General features: G+C 43.2%; 1 protein-coding gene across 1 annotated transcript in view; it reads left to right on the top strand.

Moving 5' to 3' along the window:
• LOC126238458 (uncharacterized) overlaps positions 1 to 20,524 on the top strand; it is a 62,027-nt gene that overhangs the window by 11,664 nt on the left and 29,839 nt on the right. Inside the window, exons 3-4 of the mRNA XM_049947792.1 lie at positions 5,641 to 5,758; positions 17,254 to 17,428. Of these exons, the coding sequence (XP_049803749.1) occupies positions 5,641 to 5,758; positions 17,254 to 17,428 (293 nt within the window). The remainder of the gene's footprint in view (positions 1 to 5,640; positions 5,759 to 17,253; positions 17,429 to 20,524) is intronic.

Raw genomic sequence — 20,524 nt, 5'->3', positions numbered from 1 at the left:
TGGATCTAGCTCCAACAGCTATTTCGCTTTCAAAGTCTGTTAATTCCCGTCTTGCGGACACATTTTCACATGAATCATCTGAGCACAAATGACAGCTCCACCAATGCACTGCCATTTTATATCTTGTGTAAGCGACACTAATTCATCGGAGCTGAGGGTATCGTCTGCAGTGCCCCAGGGAAGTGTGGTAGCCGGCCGAAGTGGCCGTGCGGTTAAAGGCGCTGCAGTCTGGAACCGCAAGACCGCTACGGTCGCAGGTTCGAATCCTGCCTCGGGCATGGATGTTGTGATGTCCTTAGGTTAGTTAGGTTTAACTAGTTCTAAGTTATAGGGGACTAATGACCTCAGCAGTTGAGTCCCATAGTGCTCAGAGCCATTTGAACCATTTCTTTTTTTTTGAAGTGTGGTAGGTCCGCTGTTGTTTTCTATCTACATAAATGATGTTTTGGATAGCGTGGATAGCAATGTGCGGCTGTTTGCTGATGATGCTGTAGTGTACGGGAAGGTGTTGTCGTTGAGTGATTGTAGGAGGATACAAGATGACTTGGACAGGATTTGTGATTGGTGTAAAGAATGGGAGCTAACTCTAAATATAGATAAATTTATATTAATACAGATGAAAACGAAAAAGAATCCCGTAATGTTTGAATACACCATTAGTAGTGTAGCGCTTGACACAGTCACGTCGATTAAATATTTGGGCGTAACATTGCAGAGCGATGTGAAGTGGGACAAGCCTGTAATGGCAGTTGCGGGGAAGGCGGATAGTCGTCTTCGGTTCATTGGTAGAATTTTGGAAAGATGTGGTTCATCTTTAAAGGAGACCGCTTATAAAACACTAATATGACCTATTCTTGAGTACTGCTCGAGCGTTTGGGATCCCTATCAGGTCGGATTGAGGGAGGACATAGAACCAATTCAGAGGCGGGCCGCTAGATTTGTTACTGGTAGGTTTTATCATCACTCGAGTGTTACGGAAATGCTTCAGGAACTCGGGTGGGAGTCTCTGTAGGAAAGGAGGCGTTCTTTTCGTAAATCGCTACTGAGGAAATTTAGAGAACCAGCATTTGAGGCTGACTGCAGTACAATTTTACTGCCACCAACTGATATTTCGCGGAAAGACCACAAAGATAAGATAAGAGAGATTAGTGATCGTACAGAGGCATATAGGCAGTCATTTTTCCCTCGTTTTGGTTTGGAGTGGAACAGTCCGCCACGCACCGTATGGTAGATTGCGGAGTGTGTATGTAGATGTAGATGTAGATGTAGATGTAGATCTGTATATGTGCATGTCTCTGTCCCGCGATTTCTGTCTCCTCAGTGTACATTGCCGTCCGTGGGAACCACACACCGTACTAAAAACCACGTCTCGCCGTTTGTAATGTGCTGGGGGCCATCATAACTCGTGGTGACTCCAGTGTAATTGTTGTCTTTGAACGGAAGTGTAATTTCTGTTCGTTTCATGGCGTATTTCTTACAGTTATCTTCTGTAGCAGATCTTTCTATGTATAGCTGAAGTTTCGTCGAGCTATGTTACTTCGCAGTGACACCTCACGCGAAAGTTAGTTTCGTCGCTGAGTTTTGGACACCAATGTACATCGCGACTGAATGTTTTATAGTGTGACTGGACTGTAGCCGCGCGGGGTAGCCGCACGGTTCGCGCGGATCCCCCCGTCGGAGGTTCGAGTCCTCACTCGGGCATGGGTGTGTGTGTTGTCCTTAGCATAAGTAAGTTTAAGTTAGATTAAGTAGTGTGTAAGCCTAGTGTGACGTCCCTTTTCTCCTTCTTCACTCGCCGGTAGGAGACGCGACTCGTAACAATGTTCGTCCCCGTCGGTGTAACGTGGAACAGCAGCTGTAACTCTCGTAAGAACACGACTCCTCGCGTGGTTTAGAAATATTCTGTTATCTGTCCGCAACAGTCTTCTCAGTTTGTGCGAACTGGTAAACTGCAATAGTTTATTTTTATTTTTATGCCCGGTTACTTCCGTGATGAAATAAAATCTTGAGTCTTGATTTCATCATTACGGTCGTTTTTCACATCATACACAGCGAGGATAAAAATTTGCTGTCTACTATTCCGTTGCTATGCCGTTGCTACCTACGTCCAGTTATTAACAACGGTCCGACGTAACTCCAGAGATATGTTGGAGTAAATGTTCTTTTTTTTATACGCCGTAATACTGCTTTAAATTAATCACTCTTCACTGTCCATTATTCATGCATTCACTAAGTCACTTAAAATGTTTAAAGAATTAAGCGACACGTACGATTTACCTTTTGACTCAGATTTTATTGTTCTTTCTGTAATTAAATGTTTGTCCTTACAACACACACACACCGATATGTCATTCAAGATTAACTTCAGTTCAGTAATCGTGACGCTGACGACAACTTTTGACTAATCGGCGTACTTGTCTTTCTTCGTGTCTTCGTTTTATTGTGTCCTACTCAAGACAACGAATTGTTTTTCTGTCCTTGATCCATTGCTCTCAAAGTTTGTGACTGTTCATGAGTACGAAGGCTACGTCCGATAAACCAATATCACTTAATTGAAGTCTAACACTCGTCTTACTATACCGTCGCGTTGAGAACGGTAAAGATTAACTTTCATCAGTTGAATGACTGAGCAATGCTTCAGTCTCTACCTCAAGAATTATCAAACTTCCACAATCTAATAGCGTTTGCGTCCAGACAACTATCGCAAAAGTACTCTAGAGTGACTCAAGAGCAACTAACCAACTGACAATTCCATATCGGAGTTGCATTGTAGTCGCGTTGCATTTCCTTTTCGATGTGGTTACAACTCTCTTCCGTGGAAAATGTTATCTTTGACTGAATTACTTTCTTGGATTTAACCTTCGTTCATATGATTTTGAATTTATTCTATAGATGTTTAATAAAGAATGTATGATAATCCTTTCCTTTTATCTCCCCTTTTTGTATTCTATTCTCAATATTGGAATAATATAGGTGTTAATCAACATATTAGCAGTGTAGATTTTATCGTCAATAGTTACCGTCACTGTGTGGTGTGCGTACTGTAAGACCTTCGGTACACACACCATCAGATTACTTGACTTGTCGCTCTAACGAAGTAGGCGAGTGTCAGCAATATGTCTCGTGGTCTTATCGTGGCGTGTTTATCTTCTGCCGTTAGGTCAGACGATAGAAATGCCACTTGCACGCTTAGAGTAGCAGATTGACGGTGACCAACTTTAAACAGAACTTGGATTAATTTTCACACACATTTATTAAAATAATAAAAAGGATAGACATTACGTAACTTGATTCTGGATGCTGTTTACAATTGACAATCGGAAGTTCCTTTGGTCTTCGTACATTAATCTTATTCTCACATATCTCTGATACTTGACAAAGTGTCTATACATTTCTCTTCATGGCTATGTACAGGAATATGATAATCTTATTAGGCGCAGACTGAAACTTGACTATAGACTAATGCAGACTGAGTAATCGGTGGTCTGTACACTCGTTATAATACCTCGTGCGTTCATGTATCACTGCGCGAGTGTGATCCGCGAGGAGAAAAGGTTCTACGTTAGCAGCAATCTCATTGGCTGCGTTACATATTAATACGCGGATCGTCGGAAGCAGAATTTGGTCCGTCTTTATGGCAGCGCCATCTCGTAGAGCGGAGACGGACGACCGCTGCGCCTGCGCTGTTGTGCTTACAAGGGGAGGCCGCCAATTGTGAAATTCAGATTCGATTCATACTGCGCATAATAAAAGCTCATGGCCAGAGGTGTAATGTGGCAAAGCACCAAGATGCACTTCTCAGCCGTTGTCGAGAAAATCGACAGTTAAACAAACCGTTGCTGTGAAATACTCTCTACGATCATTAAATTTCTAAAGCGTCGTGGCGCAGCGGTACGCGCTCGGGTTCGTAATCCGAAGGTCGCCGGATCGAATCTCGCGCCATGCAACATTTTTTTTAGTGTTAGTTTATATATATATATATATATATATATATATATATATATATATATATATATAAACTATTAATGAATTGCTTATGCATGTTGGTGAAGGCGGATCGCTCCCAAATTGTACCGCCTCCATTTTTCCGTTTGTTTAACAGGGTGTACCAAAGCTCTCACGTCCGCACTGATTTTCGGCGATGTTATAAGTTGCGCTAGGGACCGCATCTACCTTCTTTCGAAGTTAGCAGGCAGCTACGCTGTTATGCGGCGGCTCGTTTCGGCCCATTCGACGTCTGTCCTTCAAGTGTAACGAGCGAGTAACGGAGTTTATATTTCATACCTGCCACAGCAAATTTGTGTTCATGGGGTTTCTATTCTAATTCGAACATTTGACTTACGCTATACGTATTCGTTTCGGAATATCGTTTCTACGTCTTCCGTTAACTATACGTGGGTATCATTATGAAGACAATTAATAACATTTGTGAAATACAACTTTGTTTTTCCACGACAAACGACTTTCAACAACTTATTATATGCATAATTATTGCAACTGATTGCCGGGAATTGCATATATATATATATATATATATATATATATATATATATATATATATATAGAGAGAGAGAGAGAGAGAGAGAGAGAGAGACTTACCAAACAAAAGCGCTGGCAGGTCGATAGACCCACAAACAAACACAAATATACACACAAAATTCAAGCTTTCGCAACAAACTGTTGCCTCATCAGGAAAGAGGGGAAGGAGAGGGAAAGACGAAAGGATGTGGGTTTTAAGGGAGAGGATAAGGAGTCATTCCAATCCCGGGAGCGGAAAGACTTACCTTAGGGGGAAAAAAGGACAGGTATACACTCGCACACACACACATATCCATCCACACATACAGACACAAGCAGACATATTTTTGTGTGTATATTTGTGTTTGTTTGCGGTCCATCGACCTGCCAGCGCTTTTGTTTGGTAAGTCTCATCATCTTTCTTTTAGATATATTTTTCCACGTGGAATGTTTCCCTCTGTTATATATATATATATATATATATATATATATATATATATATATATATATATATATATATAATTCAAATGTATATGTATATATATATACACATTTGAATTACAAAAAAACACTTAAAAAAAGTTGCATGGCGCGAGATTCGATCCGGCGACCTTCGGATTATGAACCCGAGCGCTTACCGCTGCGCCACGACACTGTAGAAAATCGTTAATCCTAGAGAGTATTTCACAGCAACGGTTTAACTGTCGATTTTCTCGACAACGGCTGAGAAGTGCATCTTGGTGCTTTGCCACATTACACCTCTGGCCATGAGCTTTTTTTATGCGCAGTATGAATTGAATCTGAATTTCACAATTGGCGGCCTCCCCTTGTTAGCGGAGCGCGCTCTAGTGGGAAAGTTGTGTACGCGCTGACTACGCGGAACCATGTACACAACACACTGTCAAGACTCACTTCCCTACTTTACGTTTCCACAAAGTTTTTTTTAAATTGGGGTTTTCTGTCCTTGCGGCGTTACACAAGGGACCGATTAGCTCAGCAGTTCGGTCACATAGGAACTTACTACAAATTTCCCCAAAGTGTGACTGTATTTTGATCTACTACATTTGAACCCGTCCCCAATATTTTCCAAGCGCCGTGCGTCAGCGAGTTGTTTGTACGCAGCACGAAGCAGTCGGTGGAGCAGGTGGACCAGCAGGCGATGGAGAGCCAGGGCGTGGCCTCGGTGTCAGCGCAGGACCCAGAAGCGCGCTTCGGGTTCGCCACCACCGGGCTGGGAGCGGTAAGTACACCAACCAAACACATGCCCGCTACTGCTACACAGTCTGCAAATTACGTTCCTCACACTGCGTTGTATCGTGCATGCAATGGCCGGGACTTGATACAGCAGGCAACTCCATCTGTGGATTAGGGCGACTCAAACTGCTTGCCGCTGGTGCACGTGGAAAACGCGCTTGCGATTGCACCGACAGTCTGCCGTCCTTACAAGCCTGTTATATTTAGTTTTCCCAGTAACAGTCACAGATCTGCTACGGGTAACTATAATGAACGCTGACATTGCTGTACCTGGTGTGTGACAATCAACAGCGAAATCTGACACTGATGACTGCTGCTCACGTGCGCAGGTTTAATCACATAATTGCCATGCAAGTGTGCCCTGGATCGTGCCAAACGAGCAACAAAATACTGGAAACTAGACAATCCTCGAGATTTCCTAATAAATTTCGGCTCACTCATCAGCAGGTGAATAAGTCGAAAAATACGGCGTTAGTAAAGTGAAATGCCAACTGTTGCATAAGATCTTGTATTGTATAGTATTGTATGTTAACCGGGGACCTAGGAACGACGAGGATGCTCCGTCCCCGCCGCAGCAGAAGTGGTCCACAACCCCACGACGACCACCGCGGTCCACTTCACCCCTCCGCCGCCCCACACCGAACCACTCTTTCAGGGTTATTGTGCGGTGACCCCCCCCCCCCCCCCCCCATGGAACGTCTCACACCAGACGAGTGTAACCTCTATGTTTGCGTGGTACAGTAATGGTGGTGTACGCGTGCATGGACAACTTGTTTGCGCAGCAATCGCCGACATAGTGTAGCTGAGGAGGAATAAGGGGAACCAGCCCGCATTCGCCTAGGCAGATGAAAAATCGGCTAATAACCATCCACAGACTGGGCGGCTCACCGGGCCACGACACAAGTCCGCCGGGCGGATTCGTGCAGGGGACCAAGCGCTCCTTCCCGCCCGTAAAGCCGTGCGTTAGACCGCACGGGTAACCGGTCGGGCTGCATAAGATCTTAGTTGACAACAAAACTGATTTAGTTGAAATCCAGGAAAACAACGAAGCTAACGAAGCTCAACTCAGTCCAAGAGGACTATTACCCGGACATTACTTATGCCTACTACCTATGACAACGTTTAAGGTGTGTGAATACACATATAATTCTATATTTTGATACAGACAACTCACACCTTACTCTTGAAGTTGTAACAGGAGTAGCCGATATGACTGTACTTTTATGAGCCTCAGTTGGTCTTCTAAAGTGCTTAGAACTCTGGATCAGCCTACAATATCTCTGGAGGACTTGAACAGCCATCATGAACTGTGGAAATGCAGGGACAGTAATGAAAAGGGAAACGCTTCGGTGGACTGGCCCGAAGAGCATGACATTCATCTTATCTGCGAGGCTAAGTATCAGGGAACTTTCAACTGAGGTGCCTGGAAAATGGATCATACTTCTGATCTTTGCTTTGTCTCATTTAACAGGAAAAGCCAACCACTTTTAATATCGAGAAAAGTCTTTCAATATTTCCCACACAGCGCTCAATTTTTCTTGTAATTAGGATTAGTAGGCCTTTAACAACAGCATTTCCTAGGCCGAGATGGAATTTTCAAGAGTGCGATTGGGACACTTTCTCAGAAAGTCTGGATAAATGTGTAGGATGGATCCCACCAGTAAGTTCAAGCTACAAGTGGTTCTTTGAAGCTCAAATTAGCACAGAAAAGAAGTGTACTCCAAGAATTATATATTCTTGGGTGGAAAGAAGAGTGTGGAAAACTATACAATCAAACGGCAGATGCGATGCGGCGTAAGATCGGTACAGCTACACGTATAACATGGACTGAGACCGTTGAATCCGTTGACTTCCGCAAATCTAGTAAAGAAGTTTGGTTCCTGCTCAGAAAACTACGTCGAGGCACTCCGCGAGATCACACCTACGATTCTGTTACCACCAAACAAGCTGCAACCATCATCGTGTCCAGTTCCAAATCTTCTAAAGTCCGAAGGCACACTATTGCGGCTAAGAAAAAATCAAATGAGCCTAAAGCAACTTATAAAGTCGAAACTGAATATTCTCTGTCATTCGACATTGAAGAAGTAACGACTGCCTTAAAAGAAATGAAACCAGGGAAAGCATCGTGCTTTGATGCCATTCACGCAGAGTTGCTTTTGCACTGTGGCAAGTATGTCAAAAAGTAGCTAGCTGAGGTCTTCATAAATATTCTGCAAATGGGTAACATGCCATTTGAACTGAAACCACGTAAACCACATGACAAGCCAGAAAGTTATAGCGTTACTTAGTATGTTGTATAAGCTCCTGGAAAGAATGATCTGCGATACAGTATGTCACAAGATCTTTGAAAATAAACCGGTTGAGCGGTCAGGATTCAGACCTAAACGCAATCGTGCAGGTGAAGTTCTCTCCCTAACAACCTTCACGGAAGCTGGCTTCCAGAATCAGAATATGTGATATCCATTAATCCCACAGCTGCATATGTTCCTGTGTGGAGGCAAGGTGTCAAACTGAAACCTCCGCAAGTTATCCCAAACCTAACAATAAATGAAATGCTCAATAACCGATGTTTTTAAGTACTAATGGACAACAAGATGAGTCCACAGATGAAGGTAAAATAATGGGCTGCCACAAGGTTCAGTACTGGCTTCTTTGCTGTTCAGTTTGTACACATCAGATGTACCTGGAACATCATCGAGAATGTTTGGGTATACTGACGATTGGGCATTCATAATGAGGCATTTAGATCTTGAAGTTACCGACTCCGAATTGATCAAGGATTTGGCAATTACTGGTAAATTTTCCCGCAGCTAGAAGTTGCTGCCGAATGTCGATAACACAGAAGTGCCAACGTTTCACCCAAACAAGTTGGCCATCAAAGACCTAAGGGTCTACTGTGAAGGGAAGCTACTGAGACATAACAGAAACCCCAAATACCTAGTAGTCACGCTTGATAGAATGCTCAGTTACGAACAACGTCTTTTAAGGATAGCTCCCAAAATCAAAACCCGAAATAAAGTTCTTCAGAAACTCAGTAGCACATCATGAGGATCCTTTGCATCAACAGTGCGTATTTCAGCTCTGAGATTTCTCTACCCATTTACGGAATATTGCTCCCTAGCTTGGGTGAATAGTGCTCACACAAGACTTCTTGACACAGCTCAGCCATACCACAAGTCTTGTAAATGGCGCTATCAAGCCTGCATCTACTTTCTGGCTACTCATACTTAGCTACAGACAGGAGCTCTGCAACCGGAAAGTGCACTAGTATGGGAGCACAGAAAACTACAGAAAAATACTTACTTCCCTGTTCACGCAGACATTGAAAATATCAGGAAAGGGAGGCTTTGCTTTCATCAGGCCCCTGGAAATTGCAAGGATGTTACTTAGCAACGGCTTTAATGCTAATGACTGCTGCAGACACTCACGGTAGATTAAAGCTACGACAGAGCAACTTAAAATGTCGTGCACATCGACCAAGCCACCTGATTTTGAATTACCACGCAAGATCTGGTCGGTTCTTAACCGAATAAGAACTAGCACTGGCAGATGTGTCGATTTTATGAACAAATGGAGGAAAATAACGTCTCCTAGTTGTGACTGTGGCGCTGAAAATGAGACTATTCGCCATGTTGTCCAAGTACGACCTGTGAGAGCTTTCCCAGGCGATTCAACAGAGTTCCTGATGATGACAGAGGGATCAATAGAGTACATTCGTGGCCTTGATATTTATTTGTAGTCTGAGGTAATTGTCAGTCTTACTTTTTATAGATGTAGCCATAAGCTAAATAAATAAATTGACATGGATGAAAGTATGCGATAATAGAAGCAAAAACGGGTCTGTAAACGTGTCGTTTACAAAATAATTTCAGATGTGGAGTTAAGCGCCTCCACTGACTTCAGTAAGTAATATTATCCTACTTAGTACAAATGTAGCAAACGCCGGCTTGCCGTTGTAGGTAATGTACGGTTTTCATCAGACGCGAGTATCGTCAGAGAATCATTGGCCTGGTGCCTGGTTCCCAACGAACACTGGAATAGAACCGTGCTTTTACCCCCTAATTTGCTGCTACCAGAACAAAGGTTATCTGACAATGGTCGCGTCTGATGGGCGATACAGGTGATAAAATAATGCGAATTGTGGTTGTTCTATCTGTATCTTAGCAAACACGTGTTTTAAATGTAAACTCTTCAAACAATTGACTCTCATCGATGTGTTAGGCAGTCTTTTTTCTATGAAACATGAACAGTTGATAATCACGATTCTCACATGGATTGTTCGTTCAAGGTCTCATACTGCCTGAACTATTCAATTCCAATAACTGATTACTTATCTCAAAATACTGATTTTAGAAAGCTCTGACTGTAATTTTGACCCTACTGTTTTGGGACACCGTACATATCATTTTAGGTGAAAAATAGAAATGGCACCACTAATATTAGCATAGTAACAGCTAGACTGTAATAATAGTTATGAAAATAATGTACTTAAACACGTGGAGACTGGTATACACAATTAGAACGTTAGAAAACGACTAATCTCTGGGTGGTGCACTACAACATTAGAAACTGCTATTCATTTTAATGTCTTCAAAGGTTTATCTCAACAACAGTGGACAAAAATTTCAGAAAGAAATCACTGTTATTCTGTTGTAAAGCGCAATAGATCCTCATTGTTTTCAATACGAGTTTCGTTTAGGCAGAAAATCATCTTCATGTCCCATTGCACGTAATGTTGAGATGGTAGCGTTACCCACATCTAGTTATTATCAAACTAACTACATGGTTTTATCCATTCCAATAGGATACATAGAATTTTTGGGAACATCGTCTGAGAATTGTGAGAATTATTCTGAAAGCTAATAAACAATTTTTTTTCATTCAAACTCTATTCCAAAATATTTTATCGCCATATGATTTTAATAGTTCCTAAAGATTTAGAGAAAATTTGTAGTGAGATTATGTTGTTATTAATACGAATAGAAAGTATTTATAATTTTCAGTGCGATAAGGTTCGCAGCTGCAATGAATTTTTTGAAAGATTTCGCGATGCCTTCAGCTGCCAGTCTCTTTATTTCATGTACAGTTGTACAATTTCGGCCTTAAGTCATTTTCAACTATTTTATGGATGACTTAAGTAGTAAATTATGCCATGTATGGCTCCTATGACTCCATGTTATGCCCATAAAATAAATCCGATATGTTCTGTGCTATTTTAGGAGCACGCTACTTTCGAGCACTTGTTGCAAAGCTCTTCCAGGAGCTTCATTGAGAATTTTAAAAATGTACCTGTACTGAGACAGTCTGTGAAGTATTCCTAGTTGCCTGCAGGCAGGCAAACCCCTCGACACCCTTCTGTCCGAGACGCCTGCTAGTAGGCGCCTAGGACTGCTTCACAGGTTGTCTCAGTACAGGTATGTTTTAGAATTCTCAATAAATTTGGGCAGTGCCCCCGAGGCTGCTGTCGAACAGTGGGCGTCTTACAGAGAGACTCTTCGCCGTTTTATTGACATATGTGTCAATGTTGCATTGCCGCTCCTCCTCCCTTTCCCGTGATCACGTCACAGAAGGGTGCCAAACAGGAGGGCTGAAAATGCATAAGCACCCTCTGCTGCTCCGGATCACGTTCAAATTTCGTCGAATGGCTTTCAACGGTCCTTAGTGGCTTCAAACTGTACACAACAGCAAAAATAGCGGTCAAAGGGGTGCGATTGGGTTCAATTAGGAAGGAGCTCCGCACGGTCGTTAGAGAAGGGTTAAAACTTCCAGTGATGTTGTTGTTGTGGTCTTCAGTCCTGAGACTGGTTTTATGCAGCTCTTCATGCTACTCTATCCTGTGCAAGCTTCTTCATCTCCCAGTACCTATTGCAACCTACATCCTTCTGAATCTGCTTAGTGTATTCATCTCTTGGTCTCCCTCTACGATTTTTACCCTCCACGCTGCCCTCCAGTATTAAATTTGCGATCCCCTGATGCCTCACAACATGTCCTACCAACCGGTCCCTTCTTCTTGTCAAGTTGTGCCACAAACTCGTTTTCTCCCCAATTCTATTCAATACCTCCTCATTAGTTATGTGATCTACCCATCTAATCTTCAGCCTTTTTCTGTAGCACCACATTTCGAAAGCTTCTATTCTCTTCTTGTCCAAACTATTTATCGTCCATGTTTCACTTCCATACATGGCTACACTCCATACAAATACTTTCAGAAACGACTTCCTGACACTTAAATCTATACTCGATTTTAACAAATTTCTCTTCTTCAGAAACGCTTTCCTTGCCATTGCCAGTCTACGTTTTATATCCTCTCTACTTCGACCATCATCAGTTATTTTTCTCCCCAAATAGCAAAACTCCTTTACTACTTTAAGTGTCTCATTTCCGAATCTAATTCCCTCAGCATCACCCGACTTAATTCGACTGCATTCCATTATCCTCGTTTTGCTTTTGTTGATGTTCATCTTATGTCCTCCTTTCAAGACACTGTCCATTCCGTTCAACTGCTCTTCCAAGTCCTATGCTGTCTCTGACAGAATTACAATGTCATCGGCGAACCTCAAAGTTTTTATTTCTTATCCATGGATTTTAATGCCTACTCCTAACTTTTCTTTTGTTTCCTTTACTGCTTGCTCAATATACATATTGAATAACATCGAGGATAGGCTACAACCCTGTCTCACTCCCTTCCCAACCACTGCTTCCTTTTCATGCCCCTCGACTTTTATAATTGCCATCTGGTTTCTGTAGAAATTGTAAATAGCCTTTCGCTCCCTGTATTTTACCCCTGCCACCTTTAGAATTTGAAAGAGAGTATTCCAGTCAACATTGTCAAAAGCTTTCTCTAAGTCTACAAATGCTAGAAACGTAGGTTTGCCTTTCCTTAATCTATTTTCTAAAATAAGTCGTAAGGTCAGTTAGCAGTGTCAAATGTTATCAAGAACGTTGTCCTACTGCTCGTCGTACTATAAACTGTCGTTTTCGACCGCGAAATCTTTGAAATCAACGCCCCAAGAAAAGGGATGGTTTGACGCCATTTATGCCACCCCCTGAGGCTCTGTCGCGTCGTTTTTGAGCGGCGGTCTGTCTGAAATGTTTTCCTCGGCCACCCACAAGAAAACGGCTAACTTCAACGCTGGGCGTTGCGGTTCTGACCTCCATCGCAGAGGCGTCAAAAGAAGGTTTGAAACGTGGGTAAGAGGGCAGTGACGATCTTCCCATCGTGTGACTTGGAGCAGAACTGATGCGAAATTTGTTGCCAATGTGACGTCATTAACCCACGCTCTGGCTCTTTTTTTCGCAAATGTCGACACCTTGTTTGAAGCGTCTCCTTGGTCGACAGTGAGGTCTCTGGGCGCCAAGCTTTTGCACCGATACAGAGAAAGGTTGTAGACACCTTTGTGCCAAATCTCTAACTTCTGCGCCACGTTGGGAGACAATTACAGGGTTTCAAAAGCTGATCCTTTAACTCTGTTGCACAATAGTTGCCTGATATGTCATATCTACATCTACATCTACATCCGTACTCCACAAGCCACCTGACGCTGTGTGGCGGAGGGTACCTTCAGCACCTCTATCGGTTCTCCCTTCTGTTCCAGTCTCGTATTATTCGTGGAAAGAAATATTGTCGGTATGCCTCTTGTGGGCTCTAATCTCTCTGATTTTATCCTCATGGTCTTTTCGCGAGATATGCGTAGGAGGGAGCAATATACTGCTTGAGTCCTCGGTGAAGGTATGTTCTCGAAACTTCAACAAAAGCCCGTACCGAGCTGCTGAGCGTCTCTCTTGCAGAGTCTTCCACTGGAGCTTATCTATCATCTCCGTAACGCTTTCGCGATTACTAAATGATCCTGTAACTAAGCGTGCTGCTCTCCGTTGGATCTTCTCTAGCTCTTCTGCCAACCCTATCTGGTACGGATCCCACACTGGTGAGCAGTATTCAAGCAGTGGGCGAACAAGGGTACTGTAACCTACTTCCTTCGTTTTCGGATTGCATTTCCGTAGTATTTATCCAATGAATCTCAGTCTGGCATCTGCTTTACCGACTATCAACTTTATATGATCATTCCATTTTAAATCACTCCTAATGCCTACTCCCATATAATTTATGAAATTAACTGCTTCCAGTTGCTTACCTGCTAAATTGTAGCTAAATGATAAAGGATCTTTCTTTCTATGTATTCGCAGTACATTACACTTGTCTAAATTGAGATTCAATTGCCATTCCCTGCACCATGCGTCAATTCGCTGCAGATCCTCTGCATTTCAGTTCAATTTTCCATTGTTACAACCTCTCGATATACTACAGCATCATCCGCAAAAAGCCTCAGTGAACTTCCGATGTTATCCACTAGGTCATTTATGTATATTGTGCATAGCAACGGTCCTACGACACTCCCTTGCGGCACACCTGAAATCACATTTATTTCGGAAGACTTCTCTCCATTGAGAATGACATGCTGTGTTCTGTTATCTAGGAACTCTTCAATCCAATCACACAATTGGTCTGATAGTCCATATGCTCTTACTTTGTTCATTAAACGACTGTGTGTATCCGATTAATTTTCTTTCAGTATTATGACAAAACACAACGCTGCAGAAAAGTTTCATGTGCAAACTTTTTCTTTAAAACAATCTATGAAGCTTATTTTATGAATATTTTAACTTTCCCATTATATTTCCTTTCTGCATCTTGTAGTTCAGTTGCTTTGCAATTACATATTTCAGGAGAACGGCTATTTTGTAGGAGTACACAACTGAAAACCGCTGCCTGAATTCCCATAGTAGCCAGCAACTGTCCTCAACCCTGTGTCGAATGTCGCCATTATGTATCAAGAAACAGGAGGTGTGCTTACGGCAAGAAAGGAAGAATGAATTGATTGATTGATTGTTGGTGTTAATAACGATCATCCTCCTTTACCTCCTCTCCATTACTGCAAATGACGTGTCACTGAGCACATTTGTTCTGTGCATGCAGTACACGTGAGGCGCCTATTGTTTCCACTGCACTGTGTGGAATACGAAGGTATTGTTATACTTCACTAACCTGCTGTCTTCAAGTTGATGTCCCCAGCGCATAAAACAGCACGCAGATCGTAGGTTCTGTATCTTGAGGCTGAAACTGACTTTTAGCGATGTTCTGTTCTGAAATAATGTATCACTTCTTTGGTTTGGCATGCCACTCGCGTATTTTAATATAGCCACACGAGAAGACTACATGATCTTAATACAACACCTTCTGCTACAGCAAAGTACATGATCAAACACAATGTTTACGAAAATGTATCTTTACACTATTTGTGGCACGTGTCTGTGCCTCATGACTACTGGAGTGAATCTTTTAATACTGAATACTGACAAACACATCCTGCCACAGACAACATGACTGTACATCTCGACTGCCTAATCCAGAGTGACGAACAGGAACTTAAATAAAAATTGGAAACACATCCTACGACAGGCAACATGTGTGTTCTTCTCGACTGCCTAATCCAGAGCGACGAACAGGAACTTAATTAAAAATTGGAAACACTTACTACGACATACAGCAACATGTCTGTTCTTCTCGACTGCCTAATCCAGAATGGCGAACAGCCCGAAACACTTCGCGCGCCATACCAGAAAAGGCGTGAACCGAACACTTCCGAAGTGCTTCGTCTGCAATTTCTTCAGTCTTTTGTTTTTGATTTAAATTGTTTTTAATAATTCTTAAATGACTGATTGATAGGCAGCTGTTGAGAGTATTTATATTAAAAAGTGGAGTCATTCCAATGAGTAATTTAACTGATACACTACTGGCCATTAATTTTGCTACATCACGAAGATGACGTGCTACAGACGCGACATTTAACCAACAGGAAGAAGATGCTGTGATATGCAAATGATTAGCTTTTCAGAGCATTCACACAAGGTTGGCGCCGGTGGCGACACCTACAACGTGCTGACATGAAGAAAGTTTCCAACCGATTTCTCATACACAAACAGCAGTTGACCGGCGTTGCCTGGTGAAACGTTGTTGTGATGCCTCGTGTAAAGAGGAGAAATGCGTACTATCACGTTTCCGACTTTGATAAAGATCGAATTGTAGCCTATCGCGATTGCGGTTTATCGTCTCGCGACATTGCTGCTCGCGTTGGTCGAGATCCAATGACTGTCAGCAGAATATGGAATCGGTGGGTCCAGATGGGTAATCCGGAACGCCATGCTGGATCTCAACGACCTCGTATCACTAGCAGTCGAGATGACAGGCATCTTATCCGCATGGCTGTAACGGATCGTGTAGCCACGTCTCGATCCCTGAGTCAACAGATGGGGACATTTTCAAAACAACAACCATCTGCACGAACAGTTCGACGACGTTTGGAGCAGCATGGACTATCAGCTCGGAGACCATGGCCGCGGTTACCCTTGACGCTGCATCACAGACAGGAGCGCCTGCGATGGTGTACTCAACGACGAACCTGGCTGCACGAATGGCAAAACGTTATTTTTTCGGATGAATCCAGGTTCTGTTTACAGCATCACGATGGTTGCATCGGTGTTGGCGACGTCGCGGTGAACGCACATTGGAAGCGTGTATTCGTCATCGCCATACTGGCGTATCACCTGGCGTGATGGTATGTGGTGCCATTGGTTACACGTCTCGGCCACCTCTTGTTCGCACTGACGGCACTTTGAACAGTGGATGTTACATTTCAGATGTGTTACGACCCGTGGCTCTACCCTTCATTCGATCCCTGCGAATCCCTACATTTCAGCAGGATAATGCACGGCCGCATGTTGCGGGTCCTGTACGAGCCTTCCTGGATACAGAAAATGTTCGACTGCTGCCCTGGCCAGCACATTCTCCAGATCTCTCACCAATTGAAAACGTCTCGTCAATGGTGGCCGAGAAACTGGCTCGTCACAATACTCCAGTGACTACTGTTGATGAACTGTGGTATCGTGTTGAAGCTGCATGGGCAGCTGTACCTGTACACGCCATCCTAGCTCTGTTTGTCTCAATGGTCAGGCGTATCAAGGCCGTTATTACGGCCAGAGGTGGTTGTTCTGGGTACTGATTTCTCGGGATCTATGCACCCAAATTGCGTGAAAATGTAATCACATGTCAGTTCTAGTATAATAGATTTGTTCAATGAATACCCGTTTATCATCTGCATTTCTCCTTGGTGTAGCAATTTTAATGGCCAGTAGTGTAATAATAACTATACTTTAACGTTTTGGCGCCCTTGCTCCGATCACAGCAGCCATTCACAGAGCAGTAGCACTATGCAGGCGGTCTTTCTCACGGGAATGGTACCGAATCTAACATCTGTCACAGGTACCTCACACCACATTTCGTCATCTATATGCTTCTTGCATCTCCACTGCTCTGGGAACAGCTTCTTGTAGCCTAATATGATGGTTGACTAAGCCAGAAATATTACATGCTTCTGAGTTGTTTTGGCTGGCAGTGCGTTCCTGGAGCTGGCTGGGTTCTTGCAGGTGGGCGCTACGAGTCTCCTACCTACGGTTGGCAGCACGCTGCGCCTGGACCTGGGCGGCGTGCTCCTGGGGGCGGCGCTTGGCTTCGGCGTGGTGCTGCTGCTGCCGAAGCTGCTGCACGTGCTCGACGTCCAGCCGCACTCCTACCACGGCTACGACGGCGGCTACCACAGGAGTGAGTAACCAGCCCGCCACCATCTCCCACACTCTCACTGCCCTTACTGCCCGTGGGCTGGGCTCACGCCTCTACACTCTCATTAAAAACTTCTTGTTCTTCGACCGTTTGTCGTGGGTCAGTGCTGCATTGTGTAGCGACCCTTTTTTCTATCCCAACTTCCATATCTTACATGTAAGTAGGAATGTTAATTTATCTATACAATGACTGGTATTGAGGGGTTTTGTTTTATCCCGGCTAGTTCTTAAATTAACCCCAGTGAGTCACTACACGTATTGTCTTCCCAGTTCTGAAGGAAAAAGCCATAAGTAAATTAATACTAGTGTTTTCAATAGATTCTCAAAAATGGCTCTGAGCACTATGGGACTCAACTGCTGTGGTTATCAGTCCCCTAGAACTTAGAACTACTTAAACCTAACTAATCTAAGGACATCACACACATCCATGCCCGAGGCAGGATTCGAACCTGCGACCGTAGCAGTCGCACGGTTCCGGACTGCGCGCCTAGAACCGCGAGACCACCGCGGCCGTCAATAGATTCTCGTTCATTTGTTTGTTACTAGTCTCCAGTTTATTCTTGGTGAAATAGTCAGTTTCAAATTAACACGTTGTTTTATTTGACAATAATTATTAATAAATCAGTTCATTCACACGATCGCATTCAAAGGGGTTCTTTGAATAAGTATCTAATCTGGTATCCCGTCAATATCAGAGATACTAAACAGTGTTCTGTCACTTTCGATAAAAATATTGTTCCCGTTTAATATCCATAAACTGTCACGAACTATGATTGCTAGTCGCGTGAAGTAAAGCTTTTCCACTATCACAATACAAAGTCCGAATCTGTCCAAAAATCGTTAATTCCGTAAAATATTTAAATCTTCATACGAAGTGACGTTACAGTCAGAGAGATTATTGATCACCTCCCCGTTCCTCTAATATGACAAAAGTTCTAATTCTGATCTGAAATTAATGCTTCCCAAAAAACAATCTCGTCGCGATTTATTCTTGCGCCCTGGTTTAATAAAGCTCCTATTGTTGCTCCCTAAAGCTGTACGTCCTAATTGACTTCGAACAGACTAGAGAATAGAGACTGGAGTATCATAATTGCATTGTATGTCTATTTATACTTTAGTAAACGCTATCTTTAATGTTCAAGACCTATGTTCTGTGACTATAATATTGATTTTCTATATATAAGAATAACTAATAATTTAACCATTTCTATCGTTTTTCCCCCTCTCATGCTTCCAAAATTTATGATTAAAATTCTTTTCTTTTTCTATTATTTTTCTACTATAGATTTCCCTCTATTTGCATCTTATTTCTATTTCGTAAATTACTACTTGTGGAGGGGCTTGTGACATTTTCTGAATTTATATTTCGAGGACATGGGAGCTAATTTGGGAGGTATTTTGGTTTATTAACACCGAGACGCGTTGTAGGTGTTACAATTGCCACAATAGATATCAGGTGCCTTTCTTTTTTCCTTTTTTGTTATTTTATCCCTCTTCGTCCCAAATGGGCTTTCTGTTGGATGAACAGCCAGTGAGGTTTCCACGTTAGCAGCCGGTCAACTATTAGTACAGTCAACCTGCTCTTCAGACAACTGACAAGGAAACTAAATGGAATGATAAACACTAAACGGAAAGGTGAGATACTGACAGTGAATTTAAAAAATTGTTTAAAGTGAAAAGAAATTAAAAGTTTTTATGCACACACCAAAAAAAGTTTTGCATCTCCTCGGTTCCGAGAGTTTCGGAATCTGTACACAAAACTAGAATAGAGATCAATATAAACATCATTTCCACCCTCTTTATTGCTCATGAAAACCACACATTGCATGTTGACCCACCAAAAAATGTTCAAATGTGGGTGAAATCTTATAGGACTTAACTACTAAGGTCATTAGTCCCTAAGCTTACACACTACTTAACCTAAATTATTCTAAGGACAAACACACACACCCATGCCTGAGGGAGGACTCGAACCTCCGCCGGGACCAGTCGCACAGTCCATGACTGCAGCGCCCAAGACCGCTCGGCTAATCCCGCGCGGCGTTGTACCACCATACAGCGAGACCTTCAGAGGTGCTGGTACAGATTGCTGTACACACTGGTACCTCTAATACCCAGTAGCACGTCCTCTTGCATTGATGAATGCCTGTATTTGTCGTGGCATACTATTCACAAGTTCATCAAAGCACTGTTGGTCAAAATTGTCCCACTCCTCAACGGCGATTCGGCGTATCCTTCAGAGTGGTTGGTGGATCACCTAGTCCATAAATAGCCTTTCTCAATCTATCCCAGGCGTGTTCGATAGGGTTCATGTCTGGAGAACATGATAGCCACTCTAGTCAAGCGATGTCGTTATTCTAAAGGAAGTCATTCACAAGATTTGCACAATGTGGGCGCGAATTGTCGTCCATGAAGACGAATACCCGCCAGTATTCTGCCGATATGGTTACACTATCGGTCGGAGAATTGCATTCACGCAATGTACTGCCGTTACAGCGCCTTCTATGACCACCAGCGGCGTACGTCGGCCCCATATAATGCTACCCCAAAGCAGCAGGGAACCTTGCTGCACTCGCTGTACAGTGTGTTTAAGGCGTTCAGGCTAACCAGGTTCCCTCCAAACACGTCTCCGACGATTGTCTGGTTGAAGGCATATACGAAACTCATCGCTGAAGAGAACGTGACGCCAATCCTGAGCGGTCCATTCGGCATGTTGTTGGGTCTACATCTACATCTACATTCATACTCCGCAAGCCACCCAACGGTGTGTGGCGGAGGGCACTTTACGTGCCACTGTCATTATCTCCCTTTCCTGTTCCAGTCGCGTATGGTTCGCGTGAAGAACAACTGTCTGAAAGCCTCCGTGCGCGCTCTAATCTCTCTAATTTTACATTCGTGATCTCCTCGGGAGGTATAAGTAGGGGGAAGCAATATATTCGATACCTCATCCAGAAACGCACCCTCTCGAAAACGGGCGAGCAAGCTACACCGCAATGCAGAGCGCCTCTCTTGCAGAGTCTGCTACTTGAGTTTGCTAAACATCTCCGTAACGCTATCACGGTTACCAAATAACCCTGTG

Source organism: Schistocerca nitens, chromosome 1, assembly GCF_023898315.1.
Source record: "Schistocerca nitens isolate TAMUIC-IGC-003100 chromosome 1, iqSchNite1.1, whole genome shotgun sequence".
Lineage (NCBI taxonomy): Eukaryota > Metazoa > Arthropoda > Insecta > Orthoptera > Acrididae > Schistocerca > Schistocerca nitens.
This window is presented reverse-complemented; position numbering and strand designations above follow the sequence as displayed.